A 22,932-nucleotide genomic window follows, 5' to 3' on the forward strand; every position below is an offset into this window, starting at 1 on the left:
TCCTTCTTCTCTTTTGAGCTCATTTTTTCCTCCCTGTCGTCAAGGTTTCCCCCACCCCCAAGCTTTTTGCTGGTTAATTGGAGATAAGAGTCTCATACACTTTTCTGCTGGGGCTGGCTTCAAACCCTGATCTCAGCTCCTGATTAGTCAGGATTAAATCTGTGAGCCTCGGATGCCTGGCAGTGAACCCAGTTCCACCAAGGCCTGCCGGCTGACTGAGCTCTCCCTCGAGGAAGGACGAGTGAGTTAGACACACTGAATAAAGACTGGTAGCTGGGGCGTCCACTGGAGGAACTGAAGGAGAAGCTCTGGCTGATAGTTTCGGCTGCAATGCTAGGGGCTTGCTGCAGGACTTGGAGTGAGTGTAATCTTGCCAATTGCATGTTTAGTGACCACAAGAACACTCACATGTCACATGTGCTTCAAAACACATGACTAGAAGCCTGGCACCACTGATGGCTCACACCTTAGCTGCACAGGAGGCTGAGATGTGAGGACTGTAATTTGAAGCCAGACAAGGCAGACAAATCAGACAGACTCAACTCAGACACCACCAGCAAATGTGTGGCCCTAGTGGTAGAATGCCATCTTCTTTCTCTTTTCTTTGTTTGTGCCCATCCTGGAGCTTGAACTCAGGGCCTGTGTGCTCTCCCTGAGCTCTTTTTTCTCAAGGCTAGCATTCTACTTAAGCCACAGCTCCATTTCTGGATATTTTGGTAGTTACTTGGAAATAATTAACTCAGGGACTTTGTCACCCAGGGTGGCTTCGAACTGTGATCATAAGAATTTTCAGACCCTTGAGTAGCTAAGATTACAGTTGAGCCACCAATGCATGACTTTTTTTTTCTTAGTATGTAGCCCAGGCTGGCCTTCAACTCAGCATCCTCCTTTCCCAGCCTCCTCAGTGCTAGGAATTGAACCTTCAGGCTTGGCCCAAACCTCTTTTCGTTATGCATTACCCAGGTGTCCATCCAGTATTCTGTTACAGCATCAGAAAACAGATTAAGACGAGGGATTCTGGAGTGCCGCTCCTCTCCCCTCTTGAGTCTCAGCGCTGGTTTCCCATGTCTGTTTACTATGTGAATGTTCACAGCCCCGCACCGCATGATCTGTACAGAAAAGTTCTACTTCAACGTTGGATAACATGTTGTAAAGCTGCAAGCTGTGCTGGAAAAAGACAGCAAAGCCCCGTGGTCCATGAGGTTCATCGTTTTGATGTGGCTCTTCTGCAGTCTCTGAGCTGTCAGGCTACCACCCATCCCCTCCCCAACCAAGTCCCGACTCCTACACCTTCTGGCATTCCTCACACCTGCCAGTCATTTTCTGCCTCAAGGACTCCTGCTTGCTGGTTCCCTGCTCTCACTAAACCTACATCATCCTCTGTCGTGTCCACATCACCTTAGAGGGTGGAGTCCTCTTGATGACCCTGAGGAGAGGAACCCTCCAACCCCCACTGTTTTTCCTACCATGCTGTTTGTTTCTTCCCAACCGCAGCTACAATCTGGATAATAGGAGGATCACAGTCCAAGATGGCCTGGTAACAAAGGGAAATTTTGAAAATATCCCAAACAGCCAAGAGTTGGTGGCTCACACCTATAATCCTAGCTACTCAGGAGGCTGAGATCTGAGGATTGTGGTCCAAACCCTGCCTGGGCAGGAAAGTCCCTGAGACTCTTATCTCCAGTGTTCTACTCAGAGAAAGGTGGAAGTGGTGCTGTGTGCTCAAGTGACAGAACGCTAACTTGAGCACAAAGAGGCTAAGAGACAGTGCCCAGGCCCTGAGTTCAAGAAAAATTAGGCATATAAAAGGATACTGGTAGGAAAGTCTGACTATCTGACATTACTTGGGCATGTTCCAAACCTTCTTTTTATTCATTATCTTACTTAATCCTAGAAGATTAAAGCAATACCATATCCAGAAGCTGATATTATTGGGCCAGTGGATCTCTTCATCCTGGTTTCTCCTGACCCTTTATCTCTGGATGTGACCTTTAATTACAGGGCAGCATCAGGAGCATCTGGACACGTGGCAGATGTTACTCTCAGGGCGCTGAACAGCCAGTTAACCCACAATTGGAATAGGCCTGGTGAGACCCTGGGGCATGAGCCCAGGTTGGGCATAGGACCCAGGACAGGTTAGAGGGGGCTTGGCACTGCCTACCTCCAGCTCTATCACAGAGCCCACTGTCTATAGACACTGCCCACTCCCTAGCTGCCATCTGTTCTGCCCACAGCTCAGGGCCCAGCAGATCAGTGCTGGAGTCTGGACTTGGGGGGAACTTGCTGGCTTCCTTCCCATGAGCTAACTGTACCCCTGGGGTACAGGATCAGACACTTGCTTGTTCTTTACCCTCTCTGTCTCTGTCTCTGTCTCTGTCTCTGTCTCTCTGTCTCTGTCTCTGTCTCTCTGTCTCTCTGTCTCTCTGTCTCTGCCTCTGTCTCTCTGTCTCTGTCTCTCTGTCTCTCTGTCTCTGTCTCTCTCTCTGTCTCTCTCTCTCTCTCTCTCTCTCTCTCTCTCTCTCTCTCTCTCTCTCTCTCTCTCTCTCTCTCTGTCTCTCTTTCTATCTGCTAGTCCTAGGACTTGAACTCAGGGCCTGGGCACGGTCCCTGAGCCTCTCTGTACTCAAGGCTAGTACTCTACTACTTGAGCCCCAGCACCACTTCTGGCTTTTTCGTTTATGTGGTATTGAGGAGTTGAACCTTGTGATTCATCCACATTAGGCAAGCATTCTACCACTAGGCCACATTCCATCCCTGTTCCTTGGTTTTCTAGAATGGAAGGAAAACACTTTCCCTAAGTTTTTTTTTTTTTTTTTTCTTTTTTCTTTTTTGCCAGTCCTGGGCTTGAGCTCAGGGCCTGAGCACTGTCCTTGGACTTTCTCAAGGCTAGAGCTCTACCACTTGAGCCTCAGCACCACTTCCGGCTTTTTTCTATGTATGTGGTACCAAGGAATCGAACCCCGGTCTTCATGCATGCTAGGCAAGCACTTTAACCACTAGGCCAAACTCCCGGCCCCTCCCTAAGTATTTTTGATAGAAATAGCTGGACAAATCGTTTCACTCCATTTCTTTTCCTGCCCCTCCAGCACCACCATCCTCAGGCCACAAGCTTGACTGTTCGGCTGGAATACCCCTCTTCCTCAGACACCCTATGCCTTTGCCTATCTCCATACTCTGCTCAATGCATTTACTTTCACCTGAAATGGCCTCTGTCTACTTCTTTCCAGAGGATGTAAACTCCTCTACAGCCTTCAAAACCCTTTCCTATGAAGCCTCCCATAACTGTTCCAGCAAGCCAGGCACTCTCATCTCCCCAGCAACAGGAATGTCTCTCTGACATGTTCACATATGCTGCTCCTGCTGAGTGCTGGAGACTTGAAGAGCAGAAGCTGGGTTTCCGCATCTAGCCAAGGCTTTGCCAATATTTAACATCAAGAACCCACATGTGGTGGGTGCTGGTGGCTCAGGACTTTAATCCTACTCAGAAAATGGAGAGCTGAGGACTGATGGAAGCTGATGAAAGCCAGCTTTGGGCAGGAAAGTCCTTGAGACTCATAGTTCCAATTATCCAGCAAAACACCAGAAGCAGAGCTGTGGCTTAATGCCAGCCTTAAGCAAGCAAGCTCAGGGACAGTGCTCAGGTTCTGAGTTCAAGCCCCAGGACCAGCACAAAAAAACAAGAACACACACACACACACACACACACACACACACACACACACACACACACACACACACACACACACACACCCTCCCCTAAACCCACAAGTATGAAGCTCTCAGGATGTTCTAGGCACCAGCTCATTCAGTCTTCTCAGCCATCCTTATGACAAGGTCTCCTTTATCAGCCTGAAGAGACCATTCACAATCAAAGACAGAAAGAGGCTCCAAAATGTAGACAGTAATAACAAACACTAGTAGGTGGCAGAAGTGGGATTCAAACCCTCAGTAACCAGTAGTAATAATCAGTAATGAGCTCATGAATAAACAAATCAGGAGAAAATCAAAAGGAGAAAATCAGAGGAGGACTTCATCACACTGGGGAGAGGGGCTCCCCCTCAGGAATGAGGAGAAAAAATATTAAAAAGTCCTCCATCCAACCCCAGCCTTTCAATAAGAAAGGCTCCATTCTTCCTTCCCCTCTTCCCACTCTCTCGTTTCCACCTCCCACTCAGGAACCTAGAACTCTCCAGGTAAAAATAGCAAACCTGAAGGAAGACATTTGAAGGAAGGGCGCTGCATATCATCCCGCACAGCTGTGGCCCGGAGGCTGTGGCTCTGGAGTCTGGGTGCCTGACAGGGAAGCCCTGGGGACAGCCAGAAGCCCGTGGCAGTCAGGCAGCAAGGTCCTCAGTTTCTCTCGGGGATAAGGTTGTCACAACCTGGCTAGGATGACTCAGGCCTGTAATCCCAGCTACAGAGATATATGTGCCCTTCTTCTTTCTCTTCCTCCTCCTCCCCCTTCTCCTCCCCCTCCCCCTCCTCTTCTTCCTTTTCTTTTTCTTCTGTTTTTTTTTTGTGCTGGTACTGGGGCTTGAACTCAGGGCCTGGGTTCTGTCCCTGAGGTTTTTCTGCTCAAGGCTAACACGTGAGCCACAGCTCCACTAATGCCTTCCTGGCTGGTTAATTGAAGCTAAAGTCTCAGCTTTAAACTGTGATCCTCAGCTCTTAGCCTCCCAAGTAGCTAAGATTACAAGGCCTGAGCCTCCAGTATCTGCAGGCCGTGCAGTGACTGGCGGCTGCTGCTTGACCCCTCCCCCCAACTTGCCTCCTCCCTGCCCTGCCCTGCCCCAATCTTCCTGCCTCTGCAGTCTACAGATTATAGACATCTACCACCATACCCAGATGTCTTTTCTTGACCCACCTTGATTTCTTCTTCTCAGACTAACTTTATTAGTTTCTTAGGGCTGATGTAACAAAATACCCTTCACTGTGTGGCTTAAACAACCAAAACTGACTTTTTTTTTTTTTAACAGCTCTGGAGGCTGGGAGTCTAAGACCAAGATCATTTCTAGTGAGGCTTGTCTTCTAGCCTATAGACAGTCTCCTTGCTGTCCTCATAGGGCCTTTTGGGGGACTCTGGTGCCCTTCCTTCCTTCCTTCCTTCCTTCCTTCCTTCCTTCCTTCCTCCCTTCCTTTCTGCCAGTCAGTCCTGGGGCTTGAACTCAGGGCCTACACACTATCCCTGAGCTTCTTTTGTTCAAAGCTAGCACTTGAGCTACAGCGCCACTTCCAGCTTTTGCTTTTCATGTGGTACTGAGGAACCAACCCCAGGGCTTCATGAATTCTAGGCAAGCACTCTAAGCCACACACCCAGCCCACCAGTGCCTCGTTCTATTTGAAAGCCACTAGCCTTTTGATGAGGGCCCTATTCTTCTGACCTCATTTAACCTCAGTTACCTCCCTAAACACACCTTTTCCAGGCAGAACTGTTCCTCCGTATTCACAGCTCATTCATTCCAAATTTCCTCTCAAATACCCAAACTTATGTAAAACGGGAACGGTCGGCCTGGAGTTTAGCCTAGTGGTACAGTGCTTGCCTAGCATGCATGAGGACCCGGGTTCAATTCCTTGGTCCACATACATAGAAAAAAGCCAGAAGTGGTGCTGAGGCTCAAATGGTAGAGCTCTAGCCTTGAGAAAGTCCAAGGACAGTGCTCAGGCCCTGAGTTCCATGGCCCAGGACTGGCCAAAAAACAACAACAACAACAACAACAACAAAACGGGAAAGGTCCAGGTGTGGTGGTAGGCACCTGTAATCTGTTACAAGGCTGTAGTATGGAGCAGCTCAGACAAAGAAAAGTAAGACAGAATATGGAAATAACAACAACAAAAAGCATAAAAGGGTGGGCTGGGAATATGGCTTCGTTGTAGAGTGCTTGCCTAGCATGCATGAAGCTCTGGGTTCCATTCCTCGGCACCATATAAATAGAAAAAGCCAGAAGTGATGCTGTGGTTTAAATAGTAGCGCTACCCTTGAGGAAAAAGCAGCTCAGGGACAGTGCCCAGGTCCTGAGTTCATCAAGCCCCAGGACTGGTAAAAAAAAAAGGGGGGGGGGAGGATGGGCGTGTGCCATCCCTAGGTTCCTTATAAAAGCCAATACAATGCCAGTCCTGGGGCTTGAACTCAGGGCCTGAGCACTGTCCTTGGGCTTTCTTCAAGGTTTGTGCTCTACCACTTGGGCCACGGCACCACTTCCAGCTTTTCTATGTACATGGTACCGAGGAATCGAACCTGGGTCAAGGCTAGTGCTCTACCACTTGAGCCATAATGCCACTTTCAGCTTTTTTTTTTTTTTCCTGGTAGTTTAGTGAAGGTAAGAGTCTCACAGATAAGCTGGGTACTGGTGGTTCTCATCGATTATCCTAGCTACTCAGGAAACTGACATCTGAAGATTGCTGTTCAAAGCCTACCCAGGCAGCAAAGTCCAATCTCCACTAAACTACAAAAAAAAAAAAAAAAAATGCCAGACAGAAGTGGAACGGTGGCTGAAGTTGTGGAATGCTAGCCTTGAGCACAAAAGCTCAAGTGCCCAAGTTCAAAACTTAAGGACTGGAAAACGAAGTCTCACAGACTTTCTTGCCTGGGCCGGCTTCGAACCCTGACCCTCAGATCTCGGCCTCCTGAGTATTTAGGATTGCAGGTGTGCTTGCTATACCATTTTAATACTGTATTTACTCAAGGAATAATAACAAGAAAAAAGTTTTTTCATGTTCAGTGTGGATGCTTTTTTTCCCCCCCAAAGACATTTGATTTGTGATTGATTGTGAGGCAGGATAGATTATGTGCTGTGGGATATGAGAACCACGCCAAATACACAGAAATGCCGAGTTGATGATAAGCTGATTGGAAACACATACGCCTTTTTCTTTAGTCTCATACTTCCCAACAGAACTGTAGCATAGAGTAGAAAATCAGGCCTGGACAAACAAAACTTGAAGAACATTTAGTGTGAGAAAGATATTTGATCAAATGACTTCTGGGATTGCAAGAATACTTGCATCTATGTCAGAATGACTCAGATCTAGTAAAACTGACCAAGACTTAATGTCTTTGTGCCAAGCTGATGTGAAACCTTTATAGCAATGAGGATGATTAAATAAACCAGACACTCCGAACAAAGGAATTCCTATCTAAAGGAATCTTTAAGCTAATCTTCCTGCTTGATATTACTTTAGCATATATATTCCTGGTGCTAGATGAATTGATGACATATCTCTGAACAGCTGCTTTTAGCTTTTTTTTTTGAGCAGGGGAGGGGGAGGGTATGTCCTGGGGTTGAACTCAAGGCCTGAGTACTTGTCCCTGAGCTTCTTTTGTTCAGTCTAGCACTCTACCATTTGAGCCACGGAGTCACTTCCAGCTTTTTCTGTTTATGTAGTCATGAGGAATTGAACCCAAGGCTTCATGAATGCTAGGCAAGCACTCTACCACTAAGCCACATTTCCAGCCCTCCCTTAGGTTTTTTTTTTTGCTCAAGGCTAGCGCTCTACCACTAGAGCTATTGCACTACTTAGACTTTCCTGTCCAGACTGGCTTTGAACTGCCATCCTCAGATCTCGCTTTCCTGAGTAATTAGGATTATAGGTGAGACCTACTGGTGCTGGCTATTTTCTGCTTCTGGATAATGAATGTGATTGAAAGTCTCTTAACTGCTATCTCATCCTGCAATTATTTTCTGTGTTGGGGTCAAATATTGACACAGGGTAAGTTAAGATTCTCTCTCTTAGGGACATCTTTGTATCCTTACTTTCCTGTAGTGACAGTTGTATATGTAAGTGAATAACTCACAGAGAGGGTGAGATGGAGGGGAGCAGGGGGAGCCAGAGCCCATGGCTCATGTCTGTTATTCCAGCTACTTAGGAGGCTGAGATCTGAAGATCACAGTTCAAAGCCAGCCCTGGCAGGAAAGACATGAGACTCTTTATTTATTTTTTTATTTTATTTATTTATTTTTTTTTTTTTTGCCAGTCCTGGGCTTGAGCTCAGGGCCTGAGCACTGTCCTTGGACTTTCTCAAGGCTAGAGCTCTACCACTTGAGCCTCAGCACCACTTCCGGCTTTTTTTCTATGTATATGGTACCGAGGAATCGAACCCGGGTCTTCATGCATGCTAGGCAAGCACTTTAACCACTAGGCCAAACTCCCGGCCCCGACATGAGACTCTTTAATCACAGATTAAGTACTCCAAAAAAGCTGGAAGTAGAGAGCTGTGGCTCAAGTCGTAGAGTGCTACTCTTGAGCACCAAAGCTCAGGGACAGCACCAGGTTCTGAATGCAAGCTCCAGGACCAGCACTCACACACACACCACACACACACCACACACACACACACACACACACACACACAATCTTCTAGCCACACTAGAGTTAGCAAGAAATGCATCTGATCTATCTGACTGTGCACATGGCTGCCAAGATGCAGCAATATGGTCCAGAGATGCTCATTTAAGTCCACTCAACAAGTTAGTGGGCCTGTCCAGACCAATCCCTCCCATCAGACCCCCTCTGATACTGCCTACTCTGTAGCAGCTTCCTGTTGCCCCATATCCTGTCCTGGTCTCTGCCCGCCCCTGCTTTGTATGCTCTAGTCACCATGGCTTGAAGGACTCACAGAGGAAGAAACCCAGACTTCCCAGCAAATAAACACACCCACAGATTTCCAAATATACAGACACAGTGTGTGCTCCCGCTGCAGCTGGAATGGGCTGGAATGCCAGCCATCCCACCTGGCTTCTCAAGCTCCCGGTGATGGTGATGGGTGCCAGGTCTTCAGTGCCCTTCCAGTGTGGTGGAGGCAAAGCTGCTCGAACCACATAATCAGAGCAATAGCAGAGTATTAACAGCAGCCACAATGAACAATTCCCGTGTGTGTGTGTGTGTGTGTGTGTGTGTGTGTGTGTGTGTGTGTGTGTGTGTATGCTGGTCCTGGGGCTTGAGCCCAGAACCTGGGTGCTAGCTGGCCTTGAGCTTTTTGGCTCAAGCCTGGCACTTTGCCACTTGAGCCACACCTCTAATACCAGTATTTTTTTTCTTTTGTTTAATTGGTGAAAAGAGTCTCTTGGATTTGTCTGTCTGGGTTGGTTTTGAACCCTGATCCTCACATCCCAGAGTCCTGAATAGCTAGGATTACAAGGGTGAGGTAGCAGAGGTCTGGCTGCTTCTCTTTCTTTGATGCAGTGTTCTAAGTTCTGACCTCACTCGTCTCTGGGGGGCTCTGCACCCTGATCTAGTCGCTGCAGTGCAGTCAGTTCTGGGGTGTCCCTGCTGGGTTGTGAGGCGTGCAGTGGGGAGAGACTATGTCTCAATGTTTGAGTTGATTACATGGACACTTAGATTGACTGCTTGTGCTGGCTGGGGGCGGGGATTTGTCAGGGAAGGCAGAGTGGGTCAGAGGCAACCACAGCAGGAGTGAGATGGAGCCATGTCTTCCTCCTACACCATTCCTGCCCATTCCCACAGACACCCTCCCCTTCCCGGGAGGCCCCCAGGGCCATCTGGTCTGCAGCTGATCCCCATTTCCTGGATGTGATGGCTCCTCCCTACTGCCCACAGACCTGCCAAGGCCAGGCACAGCCAAGGTGAGCTGAGGACACCCAGGCTCTGGGTGCCAAGCTTCCCGAGGTGGAGTGGGAGCTTTTGTGGCCTGGTCCCGGGCTCTGCACAGTGTGTGTCTTGGCCCATTTCATCCTCCAGGTATCTTGATCCAGGAAGGCTCAGAGAAGGCTACTGAGGTATGAAGAGATCTGTCCAGGCCGCGTGCATAGAAACCCCCGGGAGTAACGACCAGGAACTACGGGCTAACAAACTGCCTCAGTGTCTTCGACGTGGTAACTCTGTAACCCAACAGCCCCCGGAGGAGCTTCTATCATTTTTATTGAACAAATAGGAAATGAAGGCACAGAGAAGTTGAGCCATTGGTCTGATGTCACCCAGCTGGCAAGCTGGAGAAAGCAGGATGCACACTTCAGACACATGGCATCAGACTTTTCTCTCACCTTGCCCTCAAATTTGATGAGGGGAGAAGGGAGGGCCTGCCTCAGATTACCGCACCCTGAAACTTTTGCCTACTTTTGCATGCACTGGCATACTTTTACCTACTTTGCATGTATTTGCATACATTACCTACTTTGCATATATTTGCATACATCTGCCTAGTTGGCATTTCAGCTGCCCAGCAGCCCAAAGGAAATAGGGAACCTACCATCTCCATTTTACAAAGGAGACAATTAAGACCAGAGAAGGGGCATGATTTCTCCAAGGTCACTCAGCAAAGGGCTCAGATTGCGGATGTGGACTTCTTGGTTCTCCTGACTAGCTGCTCACTTTGACGTCAGTGTTTCCCCTAATCCTAGCTACTCAGGAGGCTAAGATTGAAGGATCACAGTTCAAGGACAGCCTGGGCAGGAAGCCTGTAAGACTCTTATCTCCAATTAGCCAGAGAAAAAGCTGGAAGTGGAGCTGTGGCTGAAGTGGTAGAGCCTTGAACAATAAAGCTCAGGGATAGTGTATGCAGGCTCTGATCCCTAGGACTAGCACAAAAAAAGGAAAAAGAGGAGCAGCAGCTAGAGGAGGAGGAGGATTTAGGCACAATGACAGTGGAGTGGAATGCATTTGTAATCTCAAGAGGCACAGGTAAGGAGGATCAAAATCTGAAGCCAGCTTGAACAAAAGGATGATACCCTGTCTGAGAAACAAAAGCAAAAGGGACTGAGGTTCAAGGGAGAATGAAGCGTGAGGATGGGCGACTGACACGGGCTCCACAGCCAGGGAACACCAAGAATTGCCAACAGCCTCAAGAGGCAGGAAGAATCGAGCTGTTATAGGGAATACAGCCTGCCTTTGACTTTGGACTCAGGGCCTCCAGCTCAGTGAAAGAATAAAGTTCTGTTGCTGTTAGCCATGCACTGTATAGTTATTTGTTACAATAGCCCTAGACCTAGTAGGGTGCAGCCAGATGGTTTTTCAAATCCCAATTTTGAGGATTCACAGGGCTGAGCTGGATGATTCTTCCCAGTCGGCTGGGAGATGGGCTGGAGCCTCGGGACTGGCAATTGGTGCTGGGTGCTGGGATCTGGATGCTGCAGGGGTGCCTTAGTCCTGCTCTATGTGATGTTCGGCCTCACATCTTCTCTAGCAGGCAGCTGGCTCCCAGCAGTGGGAAGAGAAGAGGAGCTGCAAGTCTCTTTCAAGTCCTGCAATACAGTCCTGTAATAATGCATTTCTACTACATCTGTGCTTTGTCGATCAAGGCCGGACACACGGGCCATCCAGATTTTTTTTCTTTTTTGGTCAGTCATGGGACTTGAACTCTGGGCCTGGGCCCTGTCCCTGAGTGCCTCAGCTTAATGCTACTGCCCTACCACTTAAGCCACGGCACCACTTCCAGTTTTCTGGTGGTTAATTGGAGATAAAAGTCTCACGGTCTTTAGTGCCGGGGCTGGCTTTGAACCCTGATCCTCAGATCTCAGCGTCCTGAGTAGCTAGGATTACAGGTGTGACCCATTGTGCCCGGCTGGCCATCCAGGTTTGAGGAAAGAAAAAATGGACTCCATTCTTGATAGGAAATGTGTTTATCTGCTTTCTAGCACTTTAACAAAACACTTGAGATAAGCACATTATAAAGAGGAAAGGTTTTTTTTTGTGTGTGTGTGGGGGGTGTCATGGAGCTTGAACTAGGCCTGGGCGCTGTCCCTGAGCTCTTCAGCTCAAGGCCATCGCCCTACTCCTCGAGCCAAGCCCCACTTCCTGTTTTCTAGAGGTTAGTTGGAGATAAGACTCTCAGTTTCTTTTGTGTGAGGGCTGGCTTTGAACCTTGATCCTCAGATCTCAGTCTCCTGAGTAGCTAGGATTACAGGCACGAGCCTGTACGGGCAAAGAGGAAAGTTTTGCACTGGCTCCTGGTGATAAAGATTACAGTCCAGGATTGGATGGCCTTGTTGCTTGGGACTTGTGATGAAGCAGCACGCCATGGTCGGGGTGTGGGGCAGGACGAAACTGTTTACCTCAGGGCCAGGAGGCAAAGAGGGAAGAGGAGGAGGCTGAGGTCTTGGGATCCCCTTTTGAGGCTTATCCCCAATGACATAAGGACCTCCCACTACGTACCCCACCCCCCCAGTGCCACCTGGGGACTGAGCCTAAGCTCCAGACTAAAGCAGTTGATGTAACAAGGACACAAGTGCAAAGGTACCCATAATGAGAGGGACAGCCATGGCCAGTTTTGGAAACAACACAGCAGAGTGAGGGTGGGGGGGGCAGTCTCTGTCAAGGACCCCAGAAATGTGCTGGCTAGAAATCAAGTTGCTGATATGCTGAGACAGGAGTTGTGCCCCCAGGTTCACCAGCAGATGATGAGACTGTCAACTCACTGGGTGACCTTGAGCAGGAACTTAATTGACTCAGTCATTTTGGGGGCGCTCACTAAAGGTCAGGCCTAAATCTAGGCAATGAGAGCAAGCAAATAGGCCAGATCCCTGTAGAATTTTTGGTACCAGTACTGGGGCTTGAACTCAGAGCCTGGGTGCTGTCCTTTGGTTTTTGTTTTTTTTGCTCAAAACTGGCACTCTACCACTTGAGCCACAGTTCTACACAGTTTTGGTGATTAAGTGTCTTAGATTTTCCTGTCTAGGATATCTTTGAACCTTGATTCTCAGATCTCAGCCTCCCAAGTAGTTGGGATTACACACATAAGCCATCAGCATGGCTGTGGAACTTCTGATCTAGACAAATCTAGACAAATCTCAGAACATGTGGAATAGAAGGAGAATGGCTGGAACCTGGAGGTTGAGAAGTCTAGTGCAGTTCTGGTCTCAGCTTTCTCCCCCCAGACTCTGAGGGGCCTTGTCAGAGTTGTGAAATCCAACAGCTTTCTGGAGTCCTTGAGGTACCCTGCTAATGCAGAAGCAGGCCGAGAAGTAATTTGAAGTATGAAACCAATGCGCTTATATTCAAATCCTACCATCTACTTTCCAGGCCAGGCTCCAGAGGCTGTCTGGGATTTAAAATTTCCTTCTTATACCTGAGTGGCCCTGCTAGGGTTCTGAGCTCTAGAAAACCAGGAAGCCACTATTCTGTTGTTGGGTCTGTTGCTAACCCCCAAGTACACGTTGTATCAGGATGCCTGACTTGCTTTGGTCTTGAGCCAGCTCAAGGAGGCCCACAGGAAGTACTTGTACCTCTCAAAGAACTCAGCCTGTTCAGGTCAGATCCAGTTTCCCTGTGTGGCCCTGGAATTGCCCCTTGCCCCCTCTGGGCCTCAGCACTAGCTCTGCTAGTGGTCTGCAGCCTGCTTTGCCTGGACTGCTGTTGGGAAAGACTGAGCCAGCAAGTTGCCACTTGAGGAGGAAAATTGTTTAGCTCATAACACATTTATTACTTGTGTTCAGCCTCAGTCTTGGGTGTCATGGGGTAGGGGTTAGAGGTGTCAGAAACAACCAATCCCTTCCCTTTCCAGGCCTTTCTCCTTTACTCACCTTGGGCCTCAGTTTCTCCCTCTTAAATGGGGACGGAAGGTTCCCCTAGTTCTCTCATTGGGATACTATGAGGCCCAAAGGCAGAAACATCCAGGCCTGTGCTTCACAGCACAGAGTGCCATACTGAGGACTGAGATGGGGTCCTGGCCCTCCAGGGCTCGCCATCTGTAAGAGAGTCCAGCCATATTCTGGCTCCTCACAAGCAGGTGACCAGAAGGGCTGTGTGACCAGGTAATGTGCAAGAGCCTCTCAGCCGTGGGTTGACGTCACTAAGCTCTGTCCTGAAAGTGGATGTCTGGTTTTGTGGGGCCTAGGGACATGGACACGCCCACTTTTTCTGAGGAGGACCACTTCCAAAATCTTCATATGCCTCATAGTCCAAGGGCCCCCAAATGCAGTGGGCAGAGGGCTGAGCCTTTCTCTGTTCTGTTGGAGTTGTTGCCAAGATACTAGGGCAGCAGGGCCAACCCCTGAGGGTTCAATGTCACATGAGGTACAGCGAGTTGATTGCAGAGGCTCCTCCAGGGAGGCGGGAGCAGTCCAGAGTCCAGAGGAGCAGAAGAGATGGATTAGCTGACAGGCATTTCCAGGGGGGCTTCTTGCATCTCTAGCTGGTGGTCCTCAGTGTGGGGTTCTTGGGAGGCTGGCCAACTCAGGGTCACGCTGGGGAAGCTGGAGATAAAGCTCTCCCACCTTCTCTTCACCTGCTGGAAGACCAAGATGGAGGAGATGGGTGAGTGATGGGCTTCAGGTGTTATTCCATTCACAGCCACCAGGTGGGGGTAAAGCTCAGAGAGAAGGCTGCTGCGGGAGCTGGAGAAGGCAGAGAGCCTGGGCCCATGCAAACAAAGATTAAGGGGGCTGCATTCTGTCTCTCCTAGTGTGGTGGATGTCAAAATGTAACTTGTGAGAAGTTGGACTGGTTGATCTCCTGACCTCCGGCCCTGTTCATTCACCCGTTCAACATTTGGTACACTGATGATGGAAAATAGCTCTGGAATCTGGGTGTGGTGGCACACACCTGTGACCCTCATCTCGCTGGAGGTAGAGTCAGGTTGATCACAAGTTCAAGGCCTGCCTGGACTGCAGAACAAGCTTTTCCTTAGAAAACAAGAGTTCTTGGAATGTGGCTTAGAGCTTGCCTAGCATGCATGAAGTCCTAGGTTTAATTCCACAGTACCACATAAACAGGAAAGCCAGAAGTGACTCTGTGGCTCAAGTGGTAGAGTGCTAACCTTGAGCAAAAGAAGTTCAGGACAGTGACCAGGCCCTGCATTCAAGCCCCAGGACCGGCAAAAAAGGAAAAAGAAAAAGAAGAAAAGACCCAGGCAGGTACCTGGTGGCTTACACCTGCAATCCTAGCTATTCAAGAGGTTGAGATATGAAGATTGAAGTTCAAAGCCAGAAAAAGTCTGTGAGACTCTTATCTCCAGTTAACCACCAGAAAGTCAGAGGTTGAGATAGGCTCAAGTGGTAGAGTGCCAGCCATCAGTTAAAAAACAAAAACAAAAACAAACAAACAAACAAAAAGCTAGGTGCGGTGGCTCACGCTCCTAATCCTAACTACTCAGGAAGCTGAGATCTGAACTGAAGTTCAAAGCCAGCCTGGGCACTAAAAAGTCCATGAGACACTTATCTCCAATTAATCACCAGAAAACCGGAAGTGGCTCTGTGGCTCAAGGGGCAGGGTGGTAGCCTTGAGCTGAAAAGCTCAGGGACAATGCCCAGGCCAAAGGGTAGGGCAGTAGTCTTGAGCTGAAGAGCTCAGCGACAACACCCAGGCCCAGAGTTCAAGTCCCACGATCCCCTCCACCCCCCACACACAAAAAGACGAGAACTCAGGGTGGCTCACACCTATAATCCCTGTAATTGTAGCTACTCAGGAGGCTGAGATCTGAGGATTACACTTCAAAGCTAGCCCGGGCATGAAAGTCCGTGAGACTCTTATCTCCAATTAACCAACAGAAAACCAGAAGTGGCACTGTGGCTTGTATGGTAGAGCACTAGTCTTGAGCTGAAGAGTTCAGGAACAGCACCCAGTTCCAGAGTTCAAGCCCCACAGCCCCCGGCCCCCTACCACAAAAGCCAAGTGAGCATATGAAGCTCTAAGTTCAAGCCTTGGTACTTAGGATTGGCATAGTACCCTCCCCACAAACAGTGATAATAACCCCTCTCCAATAAAACCCCAAATACAGCCAACAAATCCAGCTCTGACTATTACTTTCTTTCACTCTCCTCCTCTAGAAGTTTAAATGACTCCTACCCCAATGATAAGGAATAAATCTGAACTATACCCTCTATGCGTCTCCTCCAGCCTCCTCCAGACAGCTGCCTCACTTCCCTGGTCCTGGACTACACATGTCTACCTCTAAACCTTTGCTGTCCCGGATTCCTGTCCTACGATCCCTGTCCCTTACTCTAGCTTCAGCCCTCAGCCATACCTGGTGGCACTGCCTCAGCCACCGCCGGCTGCCTCCTCGCTGGGCTTGGATCAGCTGCTCTGTGTCCTCCAGAGTCCCCGATAGCTGTTCAGAAGCAGGGGTGTCTGGCCCTTCTGGGCCACTCTCCAGACGTTTGCACTTGGACTCCTCTTGGCCCTGTCTGAGGCTCAGCGCTCGGCGGAGTTGGCGGAGTTGGGGTGTCCCCCAGGGCTCCTGGAGCTTCCCGTAGGAGGGTCGGGGTCCTCGAAGGGACTGACTGCGCCGGCCAGTTCCCATGGCTGATGGTGTCTTTGGAAGCTGTTGCCCTCTGGGACGGTCGGTGCCTGTACCCATCTGATGAAGGATCTCCTGGGGGCAAAGGTTAGTGCTGACTGAGGTGGCTGTCATAAACCAAAGGGCAGGTCACAGGGGCCAAGCATCCTGAGTCACCCTCCCCTCCTTCTGGGGCAAGGAGCACAGGCCAAGGGGCGGGCTCGCGCTCTCTCTCTCTGTCTCTCTCTCTGTCTCTCTCTCTCTCCCCTCCCCCCATGTCTGTGTCTCTGTGTCTATCTGTCTGTCTGTCTGTCTGTCTGTCTGTCTGTCTGTCTGTCTCTGTGTAGGAGGTAAGGTCTCACAGCGTAGCTCAGGCTGGTCTGGAAGACGACCATCCTCCTGTCTCTGCCACGTGGCCCTGGCTTGTCTTCACCATCCATCCTGGTGACACCAAGTACACCTGTCTCCATGGCAAAACAGAGACCGGATGCTAGAATTCAGGCCAGCCTCAGCCTAGGACAATCACATTTGGAGAGTTACAGGCAGACGAGGCTGGCCAGCCGCTGCAGAGGCTGGTTTAATGGCTGTACAGGCCTAATCTGAGGAGATGGGATCGCTGGAGGCTGACTGCACAGTGCTCTGTGAGCACTTAAAAGATGGGGTGGAGCCTGACTCCCCCTTCTCAGACTAGCTATGTGAAAAGCTGAGATCTGAAGATCGAGGTTCACAGCCAGCCTAAACAGGAAAGTCTGATACCTTTTTCCCTCCCCCCTCCCTTTCTTCCTTTCTTTCTTGCTAGTCCTGGGGACTGAACTCAGGGTCTGAGCACTGTCCTTGGGCTTTCCTCAAAGCTAATGCTCTACCACTTGAGCCCAGCACCACTTCTGGCTTTTCTATGTATGTGGTACTGTGGAATTGAACCTGGGTCTTTGTGTATGCTAAGCAAGCACTTTACCACTAGGCCAAACTCCCGTCCTTTTTAGCATTTTTTTTTTTTAAACAGGTTCTAGTTAATCCCTGCATGGATTTCATTTAAACCTACTGGTAGAGTAAATGAAATTTAGTGGCTTACAGGGAATTTAGAGGCTTAGGCTAGCACCCAGCCGTCACTTCACTGTTTCTGAGGATGGGTAGGGTTGTGTGTGACCTCCCCTTAGCACGATTGGCTCTGACCTTGCACAAGGGCACGTCAATGCCCTTCTAGTGCCACTGAGGGTGGATATATTTCAAACTCATTCTTGGGCTTGTTGGCAGAATTCTGTTCTTTGTGGGATGTTGGCCTGAAGGTCTGTTTCTTTTCTTTTTTTGGTTGGTCTTGGGACTTGAACTCTGGGCCTGGGTATTGTCCCTGAGCTCTTCAGCTCAAGGCTACTGTTCTATCCCTTGAGCTACAGTACCACTTTTGGTTTTCTGGTGGTTAACTGGAGATAAAAGTGTCACAGACTCTAGTGTCTAGGCTGGCTTTGAACCTCAATCGTCAGATTTCAGCTTCCTGAGTAGTTAGGATTATAGGCGGGAGCCACTGCTCCCAGCTTCAGTTTCTTTTCTTTTTCTTTTTTCTTTTTGTCAGGCCTGGGGATTGAACTCAGCCCCTCGGCACTGCCCCTGAGCTTTTCTTCCTCAGGGCTAACACTCTATCACTTGAGCCGCAGCAATACTTTTAAGCCACATTCTCAGCCTAGGCCTGAGTTTCTTGTTGATCATTGGATGTCACTCCTTGACTCTCCCTAGACAGCTCACCAGGTGGTAGCTACCTTCAACCCAAGTTAGCAAACGAGAAAGCCAGAGATGGGGAGCAAGACAGGAGCCAGGGTCTCTGGGGACCTCCTTGAGGACGTGACATCTCATTTCTTCAGCTGTATTCTGTTCCTTAGAGGGCCGGGAGTGTGGCCTAGTGGTAGTGTGCTTGCCTAGCATGCACAAAGACCCAGGTTCCATTCCTCAGTACCACATACATAGGAAAAAAAAAAGCCAGAAGTGGCGCTGTGGCTCAGGTGGTAGAGCTCTAACCTTGAAAAAGCCCAAGGACTGCTCAGGCTTACTTAGATAGTGAGTTCAAGCTCCAGGACTAGCAAAAAAAAAGTCATTAGGTTAGGCCTGCCATCCTAGCTACTCAGGAGACTGAGATCTGAGGATCACAGTTCAACACTAGTCTGTACAGGAAAGTCTGTGAGACTCAACCACCAAAAGCCAGACATGGAGGCGTGGCTCAAGTGGTAGGGCATTAGCCTTGAGGGGAAAAGTTAAGGGAAAGTGATTAGGCCCTGAGTTTGACCTAATGGTAGAGTGCTTGCCTAGCATGCACGAAGACCTGGGTTCGATTCCTTGGTACCACATACATAGAAAAAGCCAGAAACAGTGCTGTGGCTCAAGTAGGAGAGTGCTAGCCTTGAGGAAAAAGCCCAAAGATAGTGCTCTGGCAAAAAAAAAAAAAAAAAAGAAAAAAGAAAAAAAAAAAGAATGCAAAAGGAAAGATCTCAGAACTTGCACTAACTTCTGTAACCTAACAGTTCAGGAGAGACCTAGCATGGGGCCCGCTGGGGCTGGTGAAGGGACTGGATATCTGTGAAGACTACTGGAATGATCACAGCAGGAAGAGGCAAAAAAGACTTACTAGATCCCTGGCAGTGGGAGGCTACAGGATATAAGGAACCTGGGGTTCACAATGGGGAGGGGGAGGGGAAGCATCAAAAATGTTCTGGGCGAGAGTACTGGGCTGCTTTGTGCAGTTGTACAGGTTCCCACACTACGAAAAAGGTGAATGGTGCAAGTGGGGGCTGAAATCCAATTCATACTTCACCTGCTCAGTCATGTACGGGCAGGACACCACAAGGACCGACCTCAGCACCAAGCGTCACCCAGAGGGCCACCTCACTGTCACGAAGGTCCAGTGCGACTTAGTGATGGTTGTATAGGGAACCCACAGAGCCCCTGTGTTCCTCAAAGTCCCTATGGAGTGGCGTGGGCCCCTTATAGGCACTGGGACAGGGAAACTTACCAAGAGAGACCAGAAGAAAGCCAGGTGTTGGTGGCTCACACCTATATTCAGGAGTCTGAGAACTGAGGATCCTGATTTGAAGCCCGCCAGACAGGAAAGTCTGAGACTCTTATCTCTACTAAGCAACGAAGAGCCAGATATCGAGCTGTGGTGCAAGTGGTAGACTTGAACACAAAAGCTCAAGGACAGTGTCCAGGCCCTCTGTGTGTATTTGCACACACACACAAAGAAAGAGAGAAAGAAAGAAAGAGAGAAAGAGGAAGAAGGAAAAGCTGAGAACAATTCCTGATCCTCACTCTTCCCTGCCACACAGAGAAGGGTTCTTGCTGGTTAGAAGGCGTAGGACAGCCTGTGGGGAATGCCCTGGCTTTCTGCAGATATAGTCGGGGCTTTCAGCAGGCTCACTGTCCTTCTGGGTCTCTTCATCAAGGGCTAACTCCTCTGAATTGCCAGCAACCAGGCCTTTTTGAGGCTCAAGTTTGGTCATTCCTCTCCCACCACCTTTTGTGTGATATAGGTCCTGGGGCAGCCTGGGTGCTGTCCCTGAACTTCTTTTGCTCCAGGTTAATGCTCTACCACTCAAGCCACAGCTCCACTTCCACCTTTTTTGGTGGATAATTGAGCTAAGTGTTTCATGGACTCTCCTACCTGGGGTGGCTTCCATCTCACCCTCCTGAGTAGCTAGGATTACAGGCAAGAGCCACTGGTGCCCTCTGGTCATTCTGTTTTTCATCATTGTAGACAAGTAGATCTGACATATCTAGTCTTGTCTAGTCAGGACAATGCCAGACTTCTGAGCTGTAAACTCAGAGCACTGGACTCTACCTGGACTTATAATATCTGTATGTTTTGAGGGGCTCATGCCTTTTCTTGGAGCCCCCATCCTCCCTATCTGTTTATTTCCAACTGCTGAGCCTTCCCCACTGTGCTTCTGGAGCTTGCTGCTGGTCTGTCCTCTCTGCTTCTCAAAACTATATGACCCTCACTTACCAATGATTTCTGGCAAATTAACTACTAGAAATCTCTCTCTCCTTTCTGTCTCATTCTCAGCCTGGGCATTGACTCCTTCAAGAAGTTCCCCAAGGCGCCTTTCGTGGGTCTGGACTTCCATGGCTCCTGGCTACTGTCTCTGACACAGTAAAATGGTATCTTGCTGTTTTGAAACCAAGGCCTGTCCTTTCTCCCTGACCTCAGTGATGTGGGGGCGGGGGGGGGGAGGGGAAGGCAGTGTGATGATGGAGTAAACATCTCATTCTTTCCCACAACTCCAGTGGGTGCAGTTGACAAGGTCCAATTTCCAATATGCATGGTTCAGGGACTCTGCCAAAATCTCTTCCTCACAATTTGCAGCTTATTGATGGCACTCTGACAGACTCTGGTCTATTCCAGGTTCTGTCTTTAATTTTCCTTCCCCTCTAAATGTGGAGCCCTCTGGGTTCCTTCCGTTCCTGCTAAACTTTTGGCTTTTGGGACCTGGAGTCTGGGGGAAGTCTTGTTTAATTTCTTTCTTTCTCTCTTCCTTTCCATCTTCCTTCCTTCCTTTCTTCTTTCTTTTTTTCTTCTTTGGAATTTTTGCTGGTACTGGGGTTTGTACAATTGTTAGGCAGGCACTCTATCACTTGAGCCAGACCTGCATTTCTCACTGTTTTCTTTTCTTTTTTTTTCTGCCTTCCTTCCTTGTTCTTTTTCTCTTTCTTTCCCTCCCTATTCTTTCCTTCCTTTTCTCTTTCTCTTTTTTTTTTTTTTTTTTGCCAGTTGTGGGGCTTGAACTCAGGGCCTGGGCCCTGTCCCTGAGCTAGCACTCTTACCACTTGAGCCACAGTGCTACTTCTGGCTTTTGTTTATGTGGAACTGAGGAATAAAACCCAGGGCTTCATACATGCTATGCTAGTACTCTACCACTAAAGCCACATTCCCAGACCCTCCCTTCCTTTTTTTCTTTCTTTCTTTCTCTTTTCGTGCCAGTACTGGGCCTTGAACTCAGGGCCTGGGCACTGTCCCTGAACTGTTTGGCTTAAGGATGGTGTTCTATCACTTGAGCCACAGCTCTACTTTTTGCCTTTTGGTAGTTAATTGGAGATAAAAAAATCTCAAGGGCTTTCCTGCCTCAGGCTGGTTTTCAACCATCATCTTCAGATCTCAGCCTCCTATGTATCCAGGATTACAGGCGTGAATCCCTGATACACTGGCAGGGATTTCATTCAGAAAGGTACACACACAATGTACTTTCATCAGATGACACCTTCTCAGTCACTCTTCCTCATCCTACTTCCTCTTTAGCCTTGCCCTTTTTAAAGGACACAGGGATTTATGACCTATGCAGCAAGAAGATTAAACAGGAAGTCACTTGGAAGGTATTTTCTAGAAGAGTAATAGAGACAATAAATGATAGGCCATTCTAAGTCTCATGGCATTAACTTTTTTTTTAAATTTTTTATTGTAATTAGTAAAAGGGTTACATGATATTTGCCAGATAGAAGGTGCATTAATTCACATACATTGATACCCTTTCATATTTCTTGGTACCCATTACCTCTCCCCCCCCCCCCCCCCCCCCCCCCCCCCCCCCCCCCGCATTAACTTTTTAACTTTAAAAGTTTAGTTGGAACCGGATGCCTGTGGTTCACACCTGTAACCCTAGATACTCAAGATGCTGAGATCTGAGGATCACAGTTTGACACCATAATGGGCAGTGAAATCCCTGAGGCTCATCTCCAATAATCATCAAAAAAGCTAGAAATGGAACTGTGTCTCCACAAGTCTTGAGCACAAAAACTCAGGGACCATACCCAGGCCTTGACTTCAAGCCCGGGGACCAGCACACACATATTAGGATGGGAAGATCTTTGGACTAGAACGTCCACTAGCATGTGAACTTGATGACACGATGGTAGGACTGTGCATGGGTTTTGCCCACCCATTGTCCCAAACACAGACATCCGATAGGTGGGTGCTGAAAAGGAATGTGTGAATCTAGAAAACTGGGATATAATTTTTTTTTTTCCAGTTCTGGGCTTGAGCTCAGGGCCTGAGCACTGTCCTTGGACTTTCTCAAGGCTAGAGCTCTACCACTTGAGCCTCAGCACCACTTCCGGCTTTTTTCTATGTATGTGGTACCGAGGAATCGAACCCGGGTCTTCGTGCATGCTAGGCAAGCACTCCACCACTAGGCCAAACTCCTGGCCCGATGTAATTCTTTTTTATACCAGCGTTGGATCCATCCAGCGTCGAGATTTTGACAGATAAACTGGAAGGAAGGTTGCTTCCAGTTTATCTGTCAAAATCTCGACGCTGGATTGATCCAACCGATGGCTATTAAAAAGACTTCCCATCGGAGCAGGAGTTTGGGGTTGCTTTGGCCTCCTCCCTCTGCCTTGGTCGGCACAGAACCCACCTTCTGGAGCTTCCCTGTCCATCTCAACCAGGCTTCCAAGCCTATCCTGAGCGGCTCCTCCAAGGTCACCCGGGCCGACTCCAGACCACCGGGTCCCCACCGCGCCGCAGCGGGGGGCAGACGCTCGCTCCGTCCTCCGGCCGAGCGCCCATCCCTCCCAGTTCTCCTCCAGCCGGGACGCCCCAGCGGGGGCGCGTCTGTTGTGCCTGCGGTTGGAGGAGACACGTGCTACACCAGTGAATGAATCGCTCGTCCCCACCCCCGCCAGCAGCCAATCACCACGCGCGGGAGACCGGCAACTTCCGCCTATTGCGGCCCCGCCGCCAAGCCGGGCAGCCCACGTGAGGCTCGGGAGACAAGGGAGTAGGCGGGGGC

The 22,932-nt window shown here is 49.2% G+C and overlaps 1 protein-coding gene across 2 annotated transcripts; it reads right to left on the minus strand.

Moving 5' to 3' along the window:
• Positions 1–13,409: 13,409 nt before the first annotated feature.
• C16H11orf86 (chromosome 16 C11orf86 homolog) lies at positions 13,410–22,801 on the minus strand. Of its 2 annotated transcripts, none has more exons than XM_090347288.1 (3): positions 22,586–22,801; positions 15,914–16,261; positions 13,410–14,179 (listed from the first exon to the last, which is right to left on the minus strand). In XM_090347288.1, the coding sequence occupies exons 2-3, from the start codon at positions 16,244–16,246 to the stop codon at positions 14,042–14,044; spliced, it is 471 nt and encodes a 156-aa protein (XP_090203414.1). In that variant the 5' UTR covers positions 16,247–16,261; positions 22,586–22,801; the 3' UTR covers positions 13,410–14,041. The 2 variants fall into 2 exon arrangements, with proteins under 2 accessions (XP_090203414.1, XP_090203413.1); XM_090347287.1 differs by lacking the exon at positions 22,586–22,801 and adding an exon at positions 16,528–16,639.
• Between the last annotated feature and the right edge of the window lie 131 nt (positions 22,802–22,932).

Source organism: Megascapheus bottae, chromosome 16 (assembly GCF_031878675.1).
Source record: "Megascapheus bottae isolate mThoBot1 chromosome 16, mThoBot2.hap1, whole genome shotgun sequence".
In the NCBI taxonomy this organism is placed as follows: domain Eukaryota; kingdom Metazoa; phylum Chordata; class Mammalia; order Rodentia; family Geomyidae; genus Megascapheus; species Megascapheus bottae.